The sequence below is a fragment of the Topomyia yanbarensis genome, chromosome 2, assembly GCF_030247195.1.
Source record: "Topomyia yanbarensis strain Yona2022 chromosome 2, ASM3024719v1, whole genome shotgun sequence".
Lineage (NCBI taxonomy): Eukaryota > Metazoa > Arthropoda > Insecta > Diptera > Culicidae > Topomyia > Topomyia yanbarensis.
In genome coordinates this window covers 329,688,455-329,705,058 of record NC_080671.1, presented here as the reverse complement: position 1 = coordinate 329,705,058, position 16,604 = coordinate 329,688,455, and the positions used below count along the sequence as shown (strand labels likewise).

The 16,604-nt window shown below is 43.4% G+C and overlaps 2 protein-coding genes across 3 annotated transcripts in view; one reads left to right on the top strand and one right to left on the bottom strand.

Annotated features, from left to right (window-relative positions):
• The window catches only part of LOC131683879 (neuropeptide SIFamide receptor-like), a 622,586-nt gene that overhangs the window by 249,948 nt on the left and 356,034 nt on the right, over positions 1 to 16,604 (top strand). The gene's annotated exons all lie outside the window — the stretch shown is intronic.
• LOC131683878 (uncharacterized) lies at positions 10,202 to 16,433 on the bottom strand. The gene is made up of 2 exons (XM_058966249.1): positions 15,804 to 16,433; positions 10,202 to 15,739 (listed from the first exon to the last, which is right to left on the bottom strand). The coding sequence occupies exon 2, from the start codon at positions 15,717 to 15,719 to the stop codon at positions 10,344 to 10,346; it is 5,376 nt and encodes a 1,791-aa protein (XP_058822232.1). The 5' UTR covers positions 15,720 to 15,739; positions 15,804 to 16,433; the 3' UTR covers positions 10,202 to 10,343.

Below are 16,604 nucleotides of genomic sequence, written 5' to 3'. Positions count from 1 at the left end.
TGTGGTATGTTGGATGTAGCGAAGAATGGTGCAGATAGACAGTCCTTAATGCTGATTTGGAGTTGCCTTCCATCGAGGTAGGTTTCGTTCCAGCACAGAATTTGTCCAGTCGCAGATAAAGCCATGTAAATAGCATCGGTTTGCAATCCGTCAGCGAATCCATCCATTACAAATGTTGTGAACGAGAGCAGGTTTGTCGTTATCGATCATTTAGGCATGAAACCGTGTTGGTCATCTGTAATGTAGTGATTGCAGTGAAAGAAAATAGGATCTAACACAACCATCTCGAACAGTTTTGATACGGCACTTAAACACGAGATTCCCCGATAATTGTCAATGTTCGATTTGTTTCCTTTTTTAATGTAGAATACATTTAAGGTTTCAATATAGGGGTCCCGTTTCAAAATATCGGCTGCGGCGCCGCGTCAGATTTTGAACGTTAATAACTTTTATCATACTAAACAGAATGATTTGATTTTTAGGCCAATTTGTTGCAAATATGTTCCTCTATGCTGTATTAAAATTTGAAGTATGTATAACATGCACTAATAACAAAAAAATGTGTTTTTAAAAATCTTTCGAAAACGACTCGGAAAGGTGAAAATTTTAAGCCAGAGCCGTCACTTTGGTAGACCAACCGAACAATAAGATAATGAAAAGTTTATATATAGGTCCACTACATGTTCGTTCCTATGATTATTCGCATTGGGTTGCTTGACGAGAGCAGTTGGTGGGGGAAAGACGGCATATTCCTTTGGTTAGGCCATTAGAAGCCGGACGGAAAGGAAAGGCTCATGCACGGCACGAGAACGAGCGAGAAAGCGATAGTAGTGCATATTAGCGCGATTATATAAATCGACATAGATCTTTCATTAGGGCTTAAATCGCAAATGTAAACAAACTGCGTTTTCGCTATTATGACATTATGCGACAAAAATACTACAAGATTGAGGTGAAAATTAGTTAAAATGGTTTTTAGTTCGATTTATAATTAAAGAAAACAAAACGGCGAAACATGCATTTTCTTCGAGATTTCGACTTAGGCCCTTCTTCTCATATGGAATATAAAGGCTAAACTTACATTTTTTGACAGAACCGGGCGTACGGTTATTATTCACAAAATTATTCTTTAAACGGCGGTTCTATTATATAAATGATAAGCAATATCTACTAGGATCATGTCTACTCGATAGTTGTTGCACATAAACATTCGAATATTTCGATATTTTCATGAAATTCGAAGAAAAGATGCACGCGCCCTATCATTTACATTGGGTTTCTATGCGCCCATTTGCTGAGCCCTATTAAAAAGTATACTGTCAAGCTCGCCCATTTACCCAGCCCTACCCAGCAAGACAGAGTCAGTTTAGCCCTTTTACCGCGCCCTTATGAAAATTATGTACACCGTTTAGCCCTTCCGCAAATGGTGGTTGCTGAAGGGCGAAATCACGACTGGGATGCAAATTGGGCGTAAGCATTTTTTTAGTTTCTACACACTAAAAGCACATAGGAATTAAATTCTTTGTTATATTGTCATAAGGTTTAACCATAGATGCTTCCGGAAAAACATGGTCATAAAGTAATTTATACCTACAATAAAAACTACATTTGGAAAAGCATCGCCGTATATTGAAACTGATTTTTCTCCATTTGAGTACATTGCGACTTTGGCCCTATTGAAAAATCTGTGTCGAAATATCTGTCGGTCGGTTTTTCTCATCATTCGTATTCGTTCAAGCACTAGCAAGCAGCCAGTCCACCGAAGGAAAGCAGTTGGCGACGACGACGGCGGAAAAAGTGCCCCAGCTACTGGTGACTCATCGCAACCCGATCAGGAACTGTCGCCCTGCAAGAATTTCGCCCCAACTAAAGGGCAACAGAGTAGGCTATCGTTCCAGCGTCTGGGTCGTGAGATTGTGCAGGACTGCAAAATCGAGCTACGCTTACAAAGCTCAGTCGTAATGATGCCCCGAGAAGCCAACGATGCCTACTTGGTCGGTTTGTTCGAGGATGCAAAATAGTGCTTTCTGGCTCACCGTGTCCACGGGGAGTGCGTCTGAATTAACGGTTCTTTACAGGACCAATTAATTGTGTTGTAATAAGAGTTAAACTGAAATTTACATTTTATGGTGTATAACAAATAATTTTCAGAAAGCTATATAAGAAATACGATGTGTGGAAAGAAAGAAAGAGAATTTAAATTATCCTCTCTCGCTCGTTTTCGTGCACTGCTTTTCCATTCCTTTCTGCTGCTACTACCATCATAACTAAAACGAATGTGCGTGTTCCCCCACCATCTCTTGGCCAGTGTTGCCACAATTGCATGTCGCTATTACAATTTGAATTATTTTATTGATCCTCTCTAGTATTAATAAAATATAGAACGTGCAAAGTACACTAGTCTCATGCTTTTATTCGAACTTTTTGGCAGCCTCCGTTGATTAACTGCATAAATCGATTTGTTTGTGCAGCTCCTTGCTAGTAGCAAACTAAATAGCCTTTATCAGCGCTAACAAATAACACGAAAGAATTTAAATTTGTGAAAATCTTTTCCTTCTTTTCAAATCTGCAACATTCTTTGAAAAGATTGTTTGAATGTTATTGAAAAACTGAACATGCAAGTTTGCTAGCACTGGCCACTAGATTGAAGGCGATGGAAAGACAGAATATTCGTTTTGGTTATGCTAGTATTGGTAGCCGAACGGAAAGGAAAGGCACAGGAATGGCACGAAAACGAGCGGGAGAGCGATAGTAGTGCTTTCTCGTGTTTTCATATATGAATATTGGTCGGTCGGTTTTTCTCATCATTCGTATTCGTTCAAGCACTAGCAAGCAGCCAGTCCACCGGAGGAAAGCAGTTGGCGATGATGACGGTCCGCAAAAGTGCCCCAGCTACTGGTGGCCCATCGCAACCAACTACCGATCAGGAACTGTCGCCATGCTAGTATTTCGCCCCAACTAAAGGGCAACGGAGCAACTAATCCGCTGGCTAACATTCCAGCGTCTGGTTCGTAAGGTTGTGTATTACTTCAAAGTCGAGCTACGCTTACAAAACTCAGCCGTAATGAAGCCAGTGATGCCTACTTGGTCGGTTTGTGGGAGTGGGCGTAAATTACAATAAAAGCAACGGTTCTTTTCAGGACCAATCAATTGTGTTCTAGTGAGAGTTAAACTGAAACTTTCATTTTAAGGTGTGTAGCAAATTTTCAACAAGCAACATAATACCAAATACAAATTAAATACGCCAAGGTCCCATACAAAAGGGTCATCATTTCTTGACTCACCGAAAACTAGATTTAAAGAACCCTATGCATGAATTTTGCATGACTAATAGCAAATACAAAAAAGTTATAAGAAATGGCAACACATTTCGATAGATCCGATCAGAGCATGCCGTTCTTATTTGTTCATATTTGTTGGACATTTGTTTATCTTTCTGTGCAGAAGTGTCGTTAGATATCGTAGAGCTCAACAGCTAAAACTGGGAAAAGATTTCCCAATTGCATGTATCTGGGCAATATTAAGCAAACACGCATGCCTGGGCTGATGTCGCTTAAAACGCACGACGCTGGAGACATTGATTTTTTTAGCAATTTTTTCTCTTGTAAGTATTTAAAGCAGCTGCAAACAATTTACTAAATATGAAACCCTAACTATTTTCATTCATACTTGTAGTGTTTCCGAATTATCGATAGCCGCTGAGAAAATTAAACCTCGGCATATGAATGATTACGGATTTATTCCATCTGACGTATTTCGTGAGACGACATAAAGAATTCCCAGCAAAAGCTGACGAGGTTCCTGCACCTACTACAGCGTCAAATCATTCGAGCAAAAGCCAGTAAACGCCCTGCACAAGAAAAGAACTTTTCTAAATCATACAACAGTCCTTCGTTAGTTCAACGTACGGCGTCCATCGAATCGTTCAAAAGGCGATCAAACAACAATATAAACGTAGACAAGCTGTATTGCTTAAACATAGCACATCGTCGGTGAAAAATTAGTTCGATGCGTTGCAATCGACAGTTTTCGGCATATGCCACTGAGAGAGTGGCGGCGAGAAGAAACCAAAGGGATGATGTCAAAGTTAAAGCGGATCTGCACCGATTGGCTGCTTTGAATCTGATAGGTTCCTATAATGTCAGTACCAGCCCCACCTTAGCTTCTCACCACTACTCTGTCAGCGACCATAGATTGTATTGTGAGCTTGGCACAACGATCAAGCGCCAGGTAAGATTTCTCACTGTGAGACTTCAAGTATAACTGAACAGTAATTACGAAACCTTACTACCGTTTCAGTACATAACGGTGGGGCATTCGTGGAAGAAATAGTAGCCCGCTTAACTATTCCGGCTAAGGTGCTTGAATCATGCTGGCCGACGAAAACATAAGCAAAGACGTGCTCAATGAAGGCCTGCTGAATAAACAGAAATTGCAATTAATTATTCACGTACCGGAGAGATAGTGCTACGGCTCTGCGGACACTGATAATCTTTAGTAGACGAGGATCGGAAATACGACTGGATTTTGAGACCGGTGTATTAGCCTCTGATCCAATTAACCCGAAATAAAATAGGAGGAATGCATATGCTGTTTAGATAAGCTTGTTCAGGGAAGTTGATGGGTTTGTGCCTCATGTTAATAGTTTACGCATAACAGTGTTACCTATTTTTCGGTTTTAACGACTCTACCGCGTAGCTGTTTTATTCTGTTCAAACTGAACATAAAAACTGGTAGGATGCGTTTGGCTGCTATATTTATTATCAACGAATTGAAAACTTTTAAACTAAAATAATTCAATTAAATACGGTTCCTCCCATTCATCCATTATCACGACAAACATATGATTAGGGCTCAAAAGCCAATTGTCAAAATTCACTTTGGGGGAAATTCTGAACGAACCGTTAATCGTCCAGCACAGCCGTTGATAGTAAACAAAAGAGAAAAATTTTCTCTTTCGTTGACTGCTATGCACCGTGCATGGGTAATAACAATAGTTTTGTTCCAGTACCAGGAGAAACTGGAAGTACTCCGGAGCAAACAGGGAGAAAATCGTTCCTGTATTATCTTCTTTTCTTTTTCATCTTCTGGTAGCAAATCGGAGTGAAAAGGAGCAAGAATTTTTTGCTCCGGAACAACAGGGAGTGACTTCCGTGTACTGGAACAAACCTAATTTCTCCTGAATTTTCCGTCAAAGTAAATTTTGACTTTTGGTTTTTGAGCCCAAGATGTACTCTTTTTCTCTGGGCCTATTAACATTATATTGATCCTGTCACCGTTGTTTTACGATCTAGGGAAGTCTCTGATCGTTAAACTCATTGAGCTCACAATTCTTCGCAACATCGCGAGTTCATCAGCATCATGTTTAACTTAATTAACAAGGATCAGCTGCACTTGTACAAACAAAACAATTTGAGCGGCACTGTGCATAGCTTGGTACATGTATGGAATCGTCTTAGTTTGGGCAAAACACGGAAAAAAAATTGTCGACACTGGCGACAAAGAGAATTTACGCTGGTGATAAGACAATCGAACAACTCGATCGAAAACAATTCTACCGAACGGTTGGTCGTTCAACATCTCACCCGTTTGTCACTTCGAAGTTTCTGTACCATCGCGTCTCTTGGGAATCCTCCTAGTCATAATGCATCGCGAGGAGAAACAACGAGTATGGTTTCACTACAGAGACATTACATGTGTCTGGTTGGACACGAGAAGATACTGCAATGACCCCTCGCTGTTTTCCGGTGGAATATTGACGAGCACTTCGACCAATATGATACTTCCACCGTCAGCTGACAAAAGACCATCACCATTGGGCAAAGGGACAGCCGATGAAGAAAGTTATAGAAAATGTCGTCACTTTCGAGCAATTTAATTCTGAAACCAAATAAACCCGAACTTTGAATTGTCATTATGATTGTCACGATGTCGTTTGAATGGTCCTTATGAATATCAACCCAAATTATTGAACATAAATGTCCTTTTCCTTTTAGACCATAAGTGCTCAGATGACTTTCCAAGGGCCTCATTGCCGTATTGTTCGGTAGTTCTACGGATCAATTACAGCTTGGGTGAGCCGTTAGGGAGAGCGCCTAATTAGATATTTTCGCAGTATCCGACGAATGTGCTCCAGTAGAATGGTCCTTCCGGTGAACGGAGAGTGGGATCGGGTTGACGACACGACGATGGTTCATTTCAGTCGTGATGATTGTTAGCATTGAACCGGAGTAATAAGTATCTCGCACATGAACTAAATTTTCGGGCACCATGTGGACATATTTCTGCGCAAACGCTTTGATTGTGAGCATATCTGTGAATAAAATCATATTGCAATTGTAAAAATGCAAACTATTTAATTACCTTTCTTCCAAAATATCCTCAAAGCGCTATAAAAGAAACTGCGAAAAATTTTATTGAGTCTTTCAGGTTTTCTAGATAACATTATCCATGGAAACGTTTCCAGCGGTGCCAGTCTCTCATTTAATTTACCAAAGTACGCTGTCACTTTGACAGTGTACCGTTATCGGTGTACCTGGGTTATAAAATGTGTCCTCGAAAAATTGTCAGAGCATTCCGTATTAACATATTTGTATTTGATAATACGGTGTGTGGAAAGAAGTAGCTTGCACACGGAACAAAAATTTAAATTATCCTCTCGCTCGTTTCGTGCACTGCTTTTCCATTCCTTTCTACTGTTATTATCAGTATTACCAAAACGTATGTGTTGTTGCATGTGTTTAAGAGAAACGTTGAAGTCGCATGCTTCTATTCAAGCTTTTTGGCAGCCCCCGTGAACTAACTGCATTAAATGATTTTTTTTGTGCAGCTCCGTGCTAGTAGCAAACAAAATGGCCCTACCAGTGTCTGATTCGTGAGATTGTGCAGGATTTCAAAGTCGAGCTAAGCTTATAAAGTTCAGCAGTAATGGTACCCGAAGAAGCCAGTCTTGTCGTTTTGTTCGAGGCTACAAAACAGTTCGCCAGGCACGTAACTATCATGCCAAAAATATCCAACGATCCAGCGCATCACCATGAACACCAACGCCGATACCAAAGGTTCTTTTCAGAACCACCATTATTACCATAGAGAACTATTTGAAAATTTCCCATTCAAACGTGATTCTGTTGAATATTATTAGATTTAAATTAACGTCTCGAATTGAAATCACGACGCTCCGGTTATGTGACAGACATTACCCACCCATCTTTTTTTATTGTGACCACGACTAATGGTTTAATATAGACACCCCATTTCAATATTTCGGAAGGAACAGAAGGTCGAGTTTGGAAAGTTTGTAACTTTCATTGTACTTAACCAAATTACACAATGTTCGCACTAATGACTCAGAAATATGATCAGGAATCTTCTGTTAGATTTGTAAGTATGTATAATTAACATGAGTAAAAAGAAAATTGTTTTTCAGGAATCAATTATTATCTGTTCTTCCATTGGCCAGTACTACGCGACTTCCTCATGCTAACAATTCATTTCATCGTTAGCCATCTCCCTCACCAAGGCCAACAACGCCAACAAAACCGGTCCTTTTCAGGACCACCATCATTTTTGTAAAGAATAATTTGAAATATTCCTCGCCCAAATCACCTTTTGTCCGAAAATTCCAATGAGTATTAACATATTTGAAGAACGTGTTCCTTATGTATTCTACATCTCTCCTTTTGTGTCGCAGACATTACCCACCCATCTTTTTTGATCTGGAAACATGTGCGCTGCTTTCCAACAGGAAGGGAATGTACCAGTAGTGAGTGATAGCTCGAAGACTCGCCGAAGTGGTTCAAGAAGCCCGCTGATGCACTTTTTGACAAAAAACGAGGGAACACCATCTGGACCCGGGGAACAAGATGCTTTCAGTTTGGTATTTGCTGCAAGAATGGCAGCATTATCGACACAAATTCGATTGATGGTTCGTCCTAGAGAAGAAGTTAAATTGGCGGCGGCAGCGACTTGTTGTGGTGGCAGGGCTTGGTGGGAAAAACGCTTGAAAATTTGTCGGAGAACAGTTGGCAAATTTCCTTAGTGTCGGTGCCTAAAACTCCATTAAACGACATACAAGATGGTAAACCGGATTCTTTTCGCTGCTCGTTAACATACTTCCAGAACGACTTGGGCTTGGATTTCAGTTGACGCTCGACGTTTCGCTGGTATCCAAAAAAAAGGCCCGTCTGCTTTGCTGTTTGTATTCGTGGTTGAGTTGAAAGTAGTGATTTCGTAATGCAAGTGTCTTATGCTTCGAGAATTTTTTAAATGCAGCTCGTTTGGCAGATTTTAAACGTCTAAGGACGGTTGATTGCCAGGGAGTTCATCGGTACTAATTGTTCGTTTTGGAACATGGCAGTCGATAAGGTAGTTAAGAATACTAGAAAACGTCATCGCTGCTTCGTTCGCGTCGTCATTGTTAATATATTCGTCCCATTTTATATCCAACAGCGTGCTAACGATGCTGTTAAGTAAGTACCACATCAACACTTCCTTTCTCATCCCAAGTTACGGTAAAGATGGTCGTGGCCCGCAATGGTGGCTCTCAGGCGAAATTCTCGCTTGGACTGGATCAATTGTTATTCCCAAACAATGCTCCTCAAGTAGTCTGGCTGGAAATGAGAGTCATCAGTCTGCAATCTACGAAGTATACCGTGCTTACGCAACGCAACGCAACGCAACAGCGTGCTAACGATGCTGTCGTAGTCAGTGTTTTTAAAATCGTAGACGATAGAGCTTGAGACGTCTTCAAAATTCACTCCTAGGTTACCAGCGAATACAAGATGTAGTGGGGGATGATGACGCACCTGCTTGACTAAAGGAGTCGGTGCAGTGCAGCAGTACGGAGCGCAGTCCCGGGCACTTACAAAGCAGAGGTCTAATGTACGTCCATTCTCGTTGGTGACATTATTAATTTGCCGAAGAGTTGCGCTGCTGTAGTTGTCCAAAATACAACTGGCATTGTTAATAAGCGCAGATTTTTCGATATCCAATCGTAGAAAACCATTACTTGCTTGGCACCACGTCAAGTCAGGTAAGTTGAAGTCGCCCAGTATAACGATATCATCAGACGGGGCGGCGATCGAGGCGATAAAAGAAACGGAGGAAAGATGTACATCGATCAGGCTGGAATCACGAATTCTGTCAGGTGGAAAATACACAACACAAAGGAACAGATTGCGATCGGCAAGTTTCACTGATATCCACACCTGCTCGGAGCTCGCCCACCGGTCATCGTTGATCACTCGGGCTTTTATACCACGGCGAACGGCGATAAGCACACCACCACCTGATGTCTTGTGGCTGTTGCGGTCACAGCGGTAGACATCGAATGTTGAACCAAAGACCTGGCGAGACAGAGTACGGTTGTCGAGCCACGTCTCGGTTAAGGCGATGCCGTCATAACAGCAGCCCGTGGTCGCGAGCAAATAGCTGTCCGTTGATGAATTTAAGCCACCAAAATTCTGGTAGTAAAGCTCGATGTTGTTTAACGGAAGGATCAAGTACAGCAGAGAGCGAAGGCAAAAAACTGGAAGTGAAGAATATATCAGCGCTTGAAGTATTCGGAACAGATGTATACTTGCCATTTGCGGCAGGTTGGAAGACCCTTTCACCCATCCCACACGCAGGACCGGGACGACTGATGATCACTGGCTGCAAGTGCTCGACTGTGGCGGGGGGATTTGACGCCATGTTGAATTCCAAGATGGCGACTTTTCAGAATTATCTTAACGAGTAGGTTCCAAAAATTTATTTTTGATGCCATTTTGAAATCCAAGATTGCGATTTCCGGTTTAGCGAAATTTGCTAAATCCCAATCAAAATGGGGTGTTGGGATCAACCTGGAAGTGCACCAATCTCACCTCTCCGAAGGCAGTAGAGCACAGATCCTGCAGGGCGTTTCGGGTATTCAGCAGCCGCGTCACCGATGATCCGAAAGAAAATGCTACCGGGGACTTTAAAACTGTATTTCACCTTTCAAAAAGAGAACCACTTTATTTGAACTTCAGCCAGAAAGTGATTTACTTGACTCGATTATTTCTTCTCGAACCCTATCTGCCTATCATCATAATAAACGAAATGTCAAATCTGCTCGAATAATGAAGAGTGGGTTCGGCACCGCTTATTTCTCTTTCGTATACACTGTACCTAACATCGCCGCCACCTTGAAATAGATATTTCAATTTTTTTTTTCTTAACTACATACAAAATATAAAATGATGAGAACTAATTATAATAAATTAATCTAATAAGACTTTATCAATCCACCGTCACCATAAATATTACTTTAACTGTAAATTAGGGTTACAATTTCGCTCTTCTTATCTTCAACCACGTAGTTTCATTTATGTGTGTAGATCAGCACCAGAGAGAGCCGCTACTGTTGCTGTCATTTGTGATCCTGTTGGTGCGTTGATGACATCACTTTGTTCATTTTTTTCCGCGTTTGATGACTGCTCTACGGATTCCATCGGCAAGAGGCAGATTTTCGTTATCGGACGTCTAATAATACCACGCGCGGTCCGGAGATCCACTACTCGAATCAGTTTGTCCAGCCCTGGATGTACCGCAATGATGCGGGCGAGTGGCCATTTGATCGGAACCAATTGTTCATCCATAACAACAACGAGACGACCGGGCTGAATTTCATGGTTGGGACTAGAAAAGCAATTATCCTTCTGGAGTTCTTGCAAGTATTCAGCCTGCCAATGCTGCCAAAATTGTTGATGGATGCGTTGCAACTTTTGATAGTGGTCCAGTCTACTTATCGGCAAGTTTCTAATATCCAGTTCCGGAACAGCATGAAGTGTGGAGCCAACCAAAAAGTGAGCAGGTGTGAGACAGGCTAGATCACTGGGATCTTCTGTTAGTGGAACTAGGGGACGCGAGTTCATGCTCCCTTCAATTTGCGTTAGAACAGTAGATAGATCTTCAAAGGATAACCGTGAGCTGCCCAATTGCCGATAGAGTTGCTTTTTCGCCACTTTCACCGCAGCTTCCCACAATCCACCAAAGTGTGGTGCTTTAGGAGGGTTCAGATGCCATGTTATACCTTCGTCGCCGCTCCAGCTATAGACATCTTCATCCGTCAGGAAGCGCTGAATTTCTTCCAGAGTGTTTTTGGCACCTTCGAAGTTTTTTCCGTTGTCGCTATAAATGTGTGCTGGTCGACCACGTCGTGAAACGAATCGCTTTAGAGCTGACAAAAACGCTTGCGTCGATAAATCTCCTACTAGCTCAATGTGCACCGCTTTGGTGCAAAAGCATACAAAAAGGCACACGTATACTTTTGTTGCAGCTGCACGTTTGTGCACCGGTTTCAGATAGAGGGGCCCGGCGTAATCGATGCCGGTAGAGTTGAATGGTCGGCTTGGTGTGATTCGGGTTGCTGGTAGCTGCCCAGTCTGTTGAGTCAGGGGAACGGGATCGACTCGAGTGCAACGGTAACAGTGTCGGATAACACTACGAACCAATCTCCTTCCATGCACTGGCCAATATTGTTCTCTCATGGCGGCGAGAGTTAAACGGCCGCCACCGTGGATTAGTGTTAAATGGAAGTGTTTAGCTAGCATACGTGCAAGAGGATGGAAACTCGGGATTAGGGATGGATGCTTTTTATTGTATGGCTGGTCTGACAACCTCAACCTCCCCCCAACGCGAAGAAGCCCTTCAGGGTCTAGAAAAGGTGCTAGTGTATGTATAGGTGATCGCTTGGAAACGCCTTTCTGTTGGCGCAAATCGTGTAATTCCTCCTTGAATTCATCTTCTTGTGCCAATCGAACGAGAGTGTCCTTTGCACGGTTTATTTCTTCGGCGCTGAGTGTTTTACTGCTAGTTGTCGGTATCGACTGCCTGCGAATCTTATGGCGTACGTTATGGAAAAATCGCATGCAGTATGCCGTAACATGCACTAGACGGGTAAAGGACGAAAATTTGGAAAATATTGGATTTGTATCAGAGTTCATGTTCGTACACGCGACGATTATTCTGCGGCGCTCTTCTCCATCTTGAGGGTATTCAGGAACAGTGTAAATCGGCCATTGGTATTCAAGCAATGCAAGCCACGTAGGGCCGTGCTTCCAGGTTGTGCATTCCAAGAACTCGTTGACATCCATCCCTCGAGAAATCATATCGGCTGGGTTTTGGATTCCTGCGACGTGATTCCAATGTGTACCTTGTGTGGCAGCTTGAATTTGTGCTACTCGGTTGGCGACAAATGTTTGCCACGTGTTTGGCGGAGCTTTGATCCATTGTAGGGCAACTTTAGAGTCGGACCAAAAGTAGGAGGCAGATACTTTTATTTGAAGCGCCTCAACTATTTGTGTATGCAGTTTTGCGGCTAAATCGGCTGCGCATAGCTCTAAACGAGGAAGAGTCAACCGTTTCAGTGGAGCCACTCGTGATTTCGATGCCAATAGTTCAACTCGTATGTTGCCTGATGAGTCGATTGATCGCGCATAAGTGCACGCCCCATACGCACTTTCTGATGCATCCGCGAATGTGTGCAGCTGAACCGTGCAATGAGGTTGCAGAACGTATCGGTTAATGTGAAAATCGCCAATTTTGGAAAGCTGGTTGGTGTACTTTAACCATTTTGTTGCCAAACTATCGGGTACCTCCTCATCCCAGCCACAGGAGAGCAACCAAAGTTGTTGCATGAGCATTTTACCTCGAATGATTATTGGTGAAATTAATCCTAGAGGATCAAAAAGCTGCGAGATGTCTGACAATATTGAGCGCTTGGTAGGACTGCCTTCCCGTGGTCGCGTGTCGTTGTTGAAGCGGAGCAGGTCATTTCCGGGGTCCCAAATTATTCCGAGGGTTTTTACCGTTTCTTCGACGTCGAACTTCAGGCAGGATTGGGTGCCGATTTGATCAAGTGGAAGTCCTTCCAGTACTTTGCGATCGCTCGAAGTCCACTTTCGAAGTTTGAATCCACCGCTAGCAAGTAGTTCTGTCAGTTCCTTCCTCAATTGTATGGCTTCTTCGGTCGACTCAGCACCGCCTATAAAGTCGTCTACATAAAAACCTTTCAGCAGCGCAGGTCCCCCATTTGGATATTTGGTTCCTTCATCATATGCAAGCTGTTTTAGTGTGCGGGTAGCCAGAAAAGACGATGGGCCCAGACCATATGTCACTGTTGAAAGCTCGTATTCCTGAACGGGATCAGTTTCACGAAAACGCCATAAAATTTTTTGCAGCGGGGTGTCACCGGGGTGGATCAGTACTTGGCGATACATTTTCTCGATGTCCGCTACTATCGCCACGGGATACGTACGAAAACGAAGAACAATTGCCAAAAGTTCGTCCTGTACCACAGGTCCTACTAACAGGGCGTCGTTGAGCGATTTTCCAGTTGTTGTTTTAGCAGAACCATCAAAAACGACGCGTACCTTAGTCGTAGTACTGGCTTCTTTGATCACCGCGTGGTGAGGAAGATAGCAGCATTGCTCTGCTATGGTTGTGTTGGCCAGTCGCATGTGTCCTAGGGCGAGATACTCGGCGATAAACTTTTGATATTCATTTTTCAAACAAATATCGCGGTTCAGCTTTCGTTCTAACAGATGAAAACGGCGCAGCGCGACGCTTTTTGAATCACCCAACAGTTCGTCGAAGTTTGAGCGACGGGGTAGGCGGACCACATACCGCCCGCTCGTGTCCCTGGTTGTAGTGGCAGAGTATAGCTGTTCACATTGTGCTTCGTCCAAGGAATAGTTAGGTTGTTTAGATAAGTCCTCAATTTTCCAAAACCGTTCTATGCTTTCTTCCAGCGGATGAAGTGAAGTTGCCAGCACGCCTACGGCACTGGGCTGTGTGTCTACGTTGGCCGCCCCTGATACAAGCCATCCAAATACACTGTCAACTAGCAAAGGAAGTGATTCGGAGATTCGCAGTCTGCAAGCATTGACGAAGCAGGAAAAGAAATGCTCATTTCCTATTATCATATCGATGTCTCCCTGCTTGTTGAATGACGGATCCGCTAAGAACACGTCTGTTGGCAGCTTCCAATCCGTTATCGATACATCTTGAAAGGGCAAAGCGGATGTGATTTTTTTCAGGATGAGGCAATTCATGTCTAAAGAAAAATTCGTTTTTCTAGATTGCACCTGGACAAATACAGACTCTCTAGCCCTCTGTGGTAGTCCTCCCACTCCGTTGATAATCACGTTCGATCTTACTCGCTGCAACCCCAATAGTTGTGCCATACGCTCTGTCATCAGGTTAGGCTGTGATGCGCTATCCAACAGCGCTTGAGCCAAGTGGTGGTTCCCGAACTTGTCAACCACAATGACTATGGCCGTTAACATAAACACGTTTTTCTCCACTCCACTGAGAGGAAGACTGCTACCTGTATCACAAGAATTAACCGATGCAATGGTTGTTGGTATCGATTGGTTGTTCTCCTCGCCCGCGGTAGTTAAGTTAACCTGGGTAGCTGCCTGGTTAGAGCCTTGACTAGTACCCGTGGACGTATTACCGTGTATCCCGTTATCCATGAATCCCGGATGCAACATTGTATGGTGGCGCTTCTGGCACGTTCGACAGTTGAACTTTGAAGGACATCTTCGCATGAAATGATTGTCGCGCAGACAGTTTGAGCATAAACGGCGAGTGTTCACTAAATTGAGCCTGTCCTGTAGCGAGAAACTTGAAAATTTGTAACATTTCAACAAGGGATGAGGTTGATCGCACACTGGACACATAACGGATGCACCTTCCATAGCCACACTAGTAGATACATGAGTAGATATTCTAGAGTCGAACGCATCAAGCGGATACGAATGTGATGATCCTGATTGCTGAATGTTAACCGAAATGGATTCAAGCACGCGCATTCTTCGCTGCAGGAACTCCACCAAGTTGGCGTAAGACGGTTCCTTTATGGTGGACGCATGATCTTCCCATGCTTTAAGAGTCTCTTCGTGCAATCGAATACATACCAGGTGCTCCAGCATCGTACTCCAAGAATCAGTTGGCTCCTTCAATTGCTTCAGGGTTTTCACGTGCCTTTCGAACTCATCCACAAGCGCATGTAAAGATGCCGCTGTTTCTCTCTTCATACTGGGGATGTCCACTATAGCTTGCAGGTGGCGTTTCTTCAGTAAGTACTCATTGGCATATCGATTGACCAAGGCCTGCCAAGCTAGAGTGTAATTCGCCGAGCATATTCCAATTGATTCAATCACCTGACTTGCCTCGCCTTTAACCGCAGCTCGCAAGTAGTGAAATTTTTGAATTTCAGGCAAATCCGGATTCGAGTGTATTAGTGCAAGAAAGGTGTCATGGAATGCTAGCCAATCCATGTAATCTCCAGAGAAATCAGGCAAAGAAATTGTTGGTAACTTAAGTCCTCTAAGCGTGTTGATTGGTGGAGGGGGGTTAGTGGGAAGGTTGCCAGATTGAGAAATTTGAAGAGCAAGTTTAGATCGCATGCCAGCTTTTATTTTAAAATATTGTGTCTCAAAGGAAGAGCGATAGCTGAGATTGAGCATCATACCTTCGTTACTTGTTTCGCCGTCCTCAATCTCCAGTTGAATCTCGCATAGTTCCCGCCAAATTTCCTCGAGGTTTTCCAAGCGTATAGCTACCTCGAAGCCGTCCCGTTCCTCCTGATACCGCTGCAAAAACTGGTCCGCACGTCCAAGCGAAGCCAGTAGGGTTGTCCTCCGTTGAGCCAGCTGTTGTTTCCGCCGTTCATCTGGCATCTGAGGATGCTCCATGTTTAGCACGTGAAAGAATTCTGCCGAAATAGAGACCAGGTAGCACTGGTTGTAAAGATGGTAAGTTGTTGGAAAAGCACTCACCTTTGGCAAGGCTTATAGGGCCTTGTATGAAAAATATGTCCAGCAACCACGAATCCAGCGAGTAATGACCAGCGCACCAATTAACCAATTAATCGTTTTGAAACCGTCGTAATCGTCCTGAGTTGTGTAAGGAAGTTGGTACCTCGGTTGGTATGTTCCGCTCGATTTGAAAGGTTGATCAAGTTTGAAGAATTTCCTCGGAAAGGGAAAAAGCAGGGATCTAAAGCGTACCTGTGAGCAGTCAGTGAGACCTTGGAGTGCTACTCACCGTTTCGCTATTACAATAGGCTTTGAATTATTCCCAAGAACAAAGCACCTTTGTTCGACTACTGGCGTGGGAAAGATGGCGTTGTCCAAGGGCTTCAAGGGCCTACGATCACGCTACTGCAGATCGTAATGGCGTCCTTAGTTCCAGCGATTGGATGCTCTCCAGAGCGATCCTGGTCACGGCACCAAAAGATGTTGGGATCAACCTGGAAGTGCACCAATCTCACCTCTCCGAAGGCAGTAGAGCACAGATCCTGCAGGGCGTTTCGGGTATTCAGCAGCCGCGTCACCGATGATCCGAAAGAAAATGCTACCGGGGACTTTAAAACTGTATTTCACCTTTCAAAAAGAGAACCACTTTATTTGAACTTCAGCCAGAAAGTGATTTACTTGACTCGATTATTTCTTCTCGAACCCTATCTGCCTATCATCATAATAAACGAAATGTCAAATCTGCTCGAATAATGAAGAGTGGGTTCGGCACCGCTTATTTCTCTTTCGTATACACTGTACCTAACATGGGGTTTTTTTGCA

Bases quoted from the DNA above. Each gene is read 5' to 3' on its own strand.
- LOC131683878 (XM_058966249.1), bottom strand. From the start codon at position 15,719: ATGGAGCATCCTCAGATGCCAGATGAACGGCGGAAACAACAGCTGGCT.